The sequence below is a fragment of the Octodon degus genome, unplaced genomic scaffold (assembly GCF_000260255.1).
Source record: "Octodon degus isolate 3935 unplaced genomic scaffold, OctDeg1.0 scaffold00007, whole genome shotgun sequence".
Classification (NCBI taxonomy): domain Eukaryota; kingdom Metazoa; phylum Chordata; class Mammalia; order Rodentia; family Octodontidae; genus Octodon; species Octodon degus.
In genome coordinates this window covers 5,179,268-5,186,681 of record NW_004524583.1, presented here as the reverse complement: position 1 = coordinate 5,186,681, position 7,414 = coordinate 5,179,268, and the positions used below count along the sequence as shown (strand labels likewise).

The 7,414-nt window shown below is 44.6% G+C and overlaps 1 protein-coding gene across 5 annotated transcripts in view; it reads right to left on the bottom strand.

The window, feature by feature from the left end:
* Window positions 1–7,414, bottom strand: part of Ston2 (stonin 2) — a 164,956-nt gene that overhangs the window by 4,599 nt on the left and 152,943 nt on the right. For 4 of the 5 annotated variants that reach the window (XM_023702106.1, XM_023702097.1, XM_004624707.2 and 1 more), the window contains one exon: window positions 3,694–5,529. In XM_023702106.1, coding sequence (XP_023557874.1) covers window positions 3,694–5,529 — 1,836 coding nt within the window. The remainder of the gene's footprint in view (window positions 1–3,693; window positions 5,530–7,414) is intronic. The other variant, XM_023702111.1, reaches the window with a different exon arrangement.

Below are 7,414 nucleotides of genomic sequence, written 5' to 3'. Positions count from 1 at the left end.
TAAATGTTAAAATAAAAAAAAAATTAAAAAAAAAATAAAAATAAATGCTTCCCACAGATTTTCTAACTGAATCTGCATAATGACCTCTCATGATGAGGAGATGGAAGTGAAGTCGCAGCTAGAAAGTGGCAGAGCGAAGAAGTCGACTCAGCAACCTGGCTGGACTTGGCCTGACCTCAAGCCCGGGTTAGTCAGGTGACCGGGGAGCAAGGCAAAACTGCACGAGCCCGCATGGAGCGACGGGCTGTGGATAAGAGCATGAAACTGCTCCGGCTGGATTATGTAACTGCACAGTCCCTCAGTTACCCTGGTTCTCCCAAGTAAACAATTCCAGTTTTCTTTATGGGTCTGGACAGGGCTTTTCAGTCCAGAAAGGAGATACACACCCACTCTCCAAGGAAAACATTACAGAGTGAAGTATTTGTTTTGCAGTTTCACAAATGTAACATAATTCAACATAACTTATTTGTAAAGAGTAAGACCTTAGGAAATTAACTGAATAATTGGTATTGTTTTTTAGGAAAGCAATTTAAGTAAGATATGGTAGTAAAATTTACATGATATATGTGTCACAGATATACAGTATCACTTATTCAGTATTCTTCACAGGCCAGATAGGGTGCTGATCACTTAAAAGCATTGTCTAATTTCTCTCTGTATAATGTAGGTATTAATAGCCTGATTTAATAGATGAAGAAAATTAGGTTTCTCCCAGAGGGCTAAGTAAATTGCCTGAGGTCACACTGCCATTGCATGGTAGAGTTGGGAATAAAACTTAGATCTGACTGAGTCCAAACTATGTCCTAAATTCTTTTCAATATGTTGCTATGGGATTAGCTTGCCCTAACATATAGAGCAGATGCTCTTAATTCAACAGTAACTTAGGCAACTGTTTTTATCTAATTATTTTCATTTGCACGTTGCTGGAGTATTGAGAAGTCATTTCTTTTGCAAAAATGACTCCCTCCTCTCCTTCCACCAAAGCACATTCACAGTAAACTCTGAAAATCCCAGCCATTAGATGTACAATGCTGCCAGATAGAGGAGTATCACTTGGAGAGATGGTATAGTTTAATCCATGGTAGTGAACAAAACAAACCCACAACGTGTATCTTCCTCCTTGATGAAATGGAGAAAATTAACATTAAAAATCAGACTTTACCCCATAAAAGCTAATCCTGGAATTGTTATCTCTTCACCTCGTCTGAGGAGAACTGGAATTCCAAAAAAGAAAGCTACTTATGCAGGAGAATGCTTCATTTAAAAAAAAATTTATTGTTTATTTTTTTCATTTTATGTATTTGGTACAGGGTCTCACTATGCAGCTTGGACTCATAGTGATATTCCTGTTTTCAGCCTCCCAGCACTGGGATTATAGGCTTGCACGACCATGCCTGGACTAGATCACTAGCTCAGTATGCCCCGGGGGCGGGGCTGGCTGCATGGGGGACTGGGGATCGAACCCTGGCCCCTGTGCTTCCCAAAGCAGGCGCTTAGCCCACTCAGCTATCTTAACAGCCCTTTTTTCATTTCTTGAGGTACAACCCATAGCAGAAACTGCAGGACTTGTTTTGGTACCTTCTAAAATTAAGAAAAGCTCACCCCTAGAAAAGCACCAAGGAATATGTTTGTTGAACACATTTCCCTTCATGTAGCAAATCTCACTCTTTCTCTCTCCACTTAGGAAATAATTTTCCCTGATTCTACAACTCATCTTGGTGTTCACAGTAGCTTGAGTCCCCATGACTCGAGCCAAATGGCAAAGGGCAGAAAATGATGGTGATAATTTGTCCCTGTGGCAGCACCATAGGATGACTCCCACTGCCTCTTGTTACCAGGGTTGTTCTAGAGCTACCCTTCTTTTGGCAGAACCAGGGATTGAACTCAGACCCTTGTGCTTGCCAGGGAAGCACTTATTCCACTGAGCCATCTCTCTAGCCCAGAGCTACCCTTCTGATAATTGCTGTTTCAACTTTCTGTCAATGCTGAGTTATTTTGATTCATTCAACCATTTTTCTTACTTAAGGCTAGTTTTTGTTGCTTGATAACCAAAAGCCCCATGACACAGGGCTTTTAAATATTTTAAATCACTTTAAGATATGTTTCTGAACACTGGGGAACATTGCACAGCTCTGCCCTTCCAGTGAAGGTTATTTCAAGTATATGTGTATTTGACTTCATCTATTAAGAGAAATGGTATGTGGAGAAAAGATGCCTGATGTGGCCTTACGATGAGTCAGGTCAGTTCACCTCCAGGCCTTCCTTTCCAGCTCCATGGAATGAAGAGCTGGAAAGCCCAGTGTTCTGCAGCTTTCTCTTCCTAAGGGCTTCTGTGCCTCGGCAGAAGGAAGGTTTCTCCCCCCACCCCCATCAAGTCAGATGGGCCCTGTGGCTGAGACAGAATCACAGTTTCTTCCCCAGGAAGATACCATACAGTACCGATTTCAGTGGGAAATAGTAAGCAAGCACAGAGAGGAGACTTTGTTTTAAAATTCTGCCTGCTTAGGAATAGCAGGTAGCAAACTCAACCTTAAACACAAGCTCAGCTGTCTCTTCAGTTTGCACTGCTACACCAGTGTCTGATGCAGAATGCCTGGTGTGGACCACTCAGGACTGCGCAGGGAGCTGAGCAGCTCCTACCGGCTTGCTGTCACATCATATTACATGCAGGATAGGTAACCCAGGTGCTCCACACACTGAGCAGCAGAGGTCCACTTAGGACTAATAGTGTCAATGGAAAAAAGCCTAGCTGCACATCTCCATTAGGAGATGTGTTTTTCTAGCAAGCCCACTTTCATTAACAGATGGGCAAAATTTATTCTAACAAGGGAAGAGCCTGAAGGGCTCACGGAATCACAGGCTTGCTGCTTGCCGCTCGGGTTGCCCACATACACTCTTAAGAAATAAAGCCATTAGCGCTGCTTTGATTGCTGCCTCGTTTTGTCATTTCACCAAATCTCAGGAGACCCACAAGGGAAGTAACTGCCTTCTGGACTCACTCAAGCTTGCCAGCATCCCGCATGGCTGTGTGTAGGCTGGCCAAAGATGGTAAGCTGTTCTGCTCGATCCTTTAAATCTACCATTCTTTCCTTTACTTTTTGCATGAAGAGTCCTTGATCCCTTTATATTCTGCTACTTTCATATTCTCTGCCTCTTTCCCATCCCTGCATCCCAAAGCCAAACCCTGAGCTGACATGTTACAACTGGCAGCAGCTGGATCACAAACCCTCACTTCTTGTGTGTACTGTGTATGCGACCAGCCGTGAACCTGCTTTTCTCTTTCATCTGGGCACAGTCAGAGATGCTTCTGCAGAATCCAGATGCCTTCTAGGATCTGGAAGTGTTGCTTCCAGCACTAAAGCTAATACTTTAATGAGTCGCACAAGAACAGAAAATCAGAAGCTGCCCTGAAAAGCTCCTTGTTAGCTTAACTAAGCAGAGTAATACTCTTCTACAGAAGATGTATGATAGATAAGAAGGGAGTGAAAAGGTGGGGTGAACTGGGTCACTACATTTGCCCCTTACTCTGTGTAAATATTTCTACTACTTTGATCCCCCCACCCCACCCCTCAGCCCATCTCAGTTCCCAACAACAGCAAAAACAAGTTTTCCACATAGAAATAGATGTAGAAGAGTGACCCTGGCCCTTTAGCCACCACACGGCTGTTTCTGGAAGAAGAAAGCCCCACCTACCTGAGTTTTTGTCAGGCAGTCGGTTTATCCTCCAAACAATGGAGTTGAAGGCATGTTCGTACTTGGCAGTTCCCAGAGTGACTCTCATGACAGGCTCAGAGCCAGAGACACTAGCTGAGCCAAAACTTGCCCCTCGGTTCACTTTGGCTTTCAAAGACTTTTCCCCCAGGACACTTTCCCTGCGGAAGTTTTTCACCCACTCACTGGGAACTGGGTAACGCACCATGACATTCTCACAGGGAACCTGAGTGAGAGGATCGCGGTTGGAGGAGAAGCCAGTCGACATCCTCAGCCAGCTCTGCACCTCCACTTCGGCCCCATTGATACTTGCGGCTGTCCTGAGTGTGAAAGGCAAGGTCTTCTCAGCAAACACCGTCCTGAACCGCATCAGTTCAAACCGGCAAGCGTCCAAAGGGTTGAAGAGAATAACCCGAGAGCTGTTGAACACATCCTCATCCACACACCCGTGAAAGCAGCACTCATGGAGTTTGATCCATTTGGTGGTAGTGGTGGGCATGATGTCTTGCCGAGAGACGATTTCATTTCCTTTGATGAGAACGTCATTGAGGCCCAGGCGGCACTCTGCCAGCCCAGAAAGGAAACTCAGAATGTGGATCCGAGTCAAAACATGGTGCTGGAGAATCTGATTGTCTCCTTTGCGTACAATGCCAGTGAACTCATCCCTGACATCCACTGTAATCTCCTCTTCAAGATAGTTCAAGCCAACTGTGCTCAAGTCCATTGACAATACTGGCAGCTCCATGAGCCGGTCCTGCACTGCACGGATGAAGCTCAGGAAGTCCTCATACTTGGTCGTGCCCAGCTTGATCACTTGCTCCCTCTCTGCCGTGTGGGCTACAGCAGGTTTAGGCTGATATTTCTTCTTCTCTTTGTAGGTGACGCGATCTATCCGCAAGCTATGGATCCTACCATTCTCATCATAGTTTTGAAGCCGGGGTTCTGAAACCTCATGGCAGATCTCCAGCTTGAACTCACGGAACGGTTTTTCTAGGCCCTGCTCATAATACAGCTGCAGGTAACCACTGTCTGTCAGTCTGATGTAGATTGGACCCCAGTGCCTGGAAGACATGATGTTTTTCTTCTCAGGGATCCTGAGCATCATGGGCCAGCCATCTCTGGGCTGAGTCAGTGCCGAGCAGGGTGGGTGAGCATCTAGTTCAATCCAGGCTATGGGGTCATCATCGGGTAGTGCTGCACTGCCAAGGCGATCAGGTTCATCGAGCTGGAGCTGTTTGAGTTTTTCAACAGCATCAGAGTGGGACTGGTTTTTGCTTGAGTCGTCAAAACTGATGGCATCCTGGTAGATGACAATGAGGGAATCTCTTTGGGTTCTGCCTGTGCTACTGGAAATGGAACTTTTCTGGGAGCGCCTCTCCTGTTCCTCAAAGAAAGCACTGAAAGGGTTGATGGGTGAGGGCTGGACATCCTGGAGCGTCTCATTCAGGAAAGGATTGGTGGCCCTCCACGGTGGGGCCTCAGTTACAGAGGACAGGTGGTTGAGGGAGGAAATGTCCAGCTTCTGAACTTTGGAGGAGCTCAGCAAAGTACTCTTGGGACGATCCCTCTTGAATGACCCAGTGGAGTTGTAAGGTACCACTGGAGTCACAGGCACCACTGGTGCCATTTTTTGCTTCAGAGGAGAAGTGACTGGTGGCAAAGGGCAGCTGACTTCATTGTCATCAAAAGTGACCCAGCTGGGGAAACGAGCAGAGGTCACTGGAGGGGCAGGGTGCCCATTCACGGGTGGACTGCTGGTGTGCCAGCTGACGGTTTCCATCTCTACCTCTTCATCTTCCTGGAGTGAGGAGGGACTGTCTACGGGGCAAAGGAGAACATGTCAGGGGCTGCCATTCAGAGTTGCGGGAAGCTGAGGGAGGGCAACAAGGGCTACTAGAATCTCATCTAGAACTCAGTAAATTTCACAGTAGCTCTTTACCTTCTCAAGTACTCAGTCAGTGTCCAGACTGCATAATTGTGTAATGACACAAAAAGCGCTGTCACATTGAATAGACCAACAACACAACAGATATTGTGTTAAGTTTTAAACATTGAAAACTACCTCCTAAAGTAATATAAACTGGCCTTATTTAAAAAGCAAGTTATTTTGTCAGTGATAATGATAATGTATTAATACACTCCTACATATTCTAGCACAAATATAACCCATAAATAATAAACATAATATTAACATCCTTAATATGTATGTAAATTCATGCAAGTGAGTCAAAAAATATAAAATTTCCAACAGAAATATGGGCAAAGCCCATGAACAGATAATTCAAGAAAGAGAAATGATACCCAATCTTAGTAGTAATAAGGACAATAAAAACTAGTCTAAAAAAATCAGCGAAGATTTTTAAAGTTTTTGATAGCGAGTGAGAGTTTGGACACCATGACAGAAGCACTAACCAGACCTTCAGTGGGAATAAAACTGCTCTGAGTGCTCTGAGAAGAGATCTCATAACAGATCATCTGTGTTAGCAAATATTCATAGACAGAGACTGAACAATTCAAGCCTATAAGAAATAAATAAAATTGCGAACAAAGTTTGAAAAGCAAAGATGCTCATTTTACCATTATTTATAATAGGAAGAATAAAGGGAGAGATTTCAGGATCCAACAACTGGACAGATGTTAAGAGACTAAGGCACACAAAGGAGTAACACCCAGACATTAAAATGTTTATGTGTTTGTGTAATATGCGAAAATGCTTATGATAGATGCTCTCCTTTTTTCCTCTAAAATTTTCATCATCGCTTTATTTTAGCATATAAAAAAATTATTACCAATAAAACTCTACTGTGCCAATGTCCACCAGAAAAGAGATACTAGACTTAAGGTTTTTTGTTGTTGTTGTTTTGGTACAGGGTCCCCTGTGCAGCTTGGACTCATAGTGATCTTTGTGTTTTCAGCCTCCCCAGTGCTGGGATTATAGGCACGTACCACCATGCCCAATCTCAATCCGTTTTAGGGTACCCCAAGAGTGGGGCCTGCAGAACACTTGGGGATCGAACCCTGGTCCCTGCGTCTGCCTAGGCAGGTGCTTTAATCTGCTGAGCTATCTGGCCAGCACCAGACTCAAGTCTTTATGAGGGATACAACACATATTTTTCAATAGCATAAGGACCCTGTGTATCTACAATGGTTTGAGGAGGGTGGGGGGAAAAGGCTGTTAGCGAGAAGGAATGGGTAGGGGACCCTGTACCAAAACAACAAGGAATGGGTTCTGCTGAAGGTTTGGCACAAATCATAGGTGAAGGGTATACAGTAGATACTCAGTAACAGTTTGCTAATTGAGAAAAAAACTGTGGTTTGGAGTAGCTCTCCTGTTTCTCCTGTTCCTGGAGGAATATTTCTGGGGTTCTCTATCACCAGCGTACCCACTATTTCCACTGCCAGGTAGTCTACTTCCAGGAATCAAAAGCAAATGGAAAAATGAAAAATGCAGATGAAAAATTTGCATTTTCATCAGCAGTACCACACATAATTATACATGTAATCACACATGAACAGGGTGGTTGTTGGTCATCTGTCCTAACAAGGTGTTTTGTTCAAGGCATGCGTGGTGGCACATGCCTATAATCCCAGCACTCAGAAAGCTGAGGCAAGGGCTGGCAAGATAGCTCAGCGGACCAAGTGCCTGCTTAGGCAAAAGCAAGGACTGAGGTTCAATACCCAGCACCACATGGCACACTGGCCC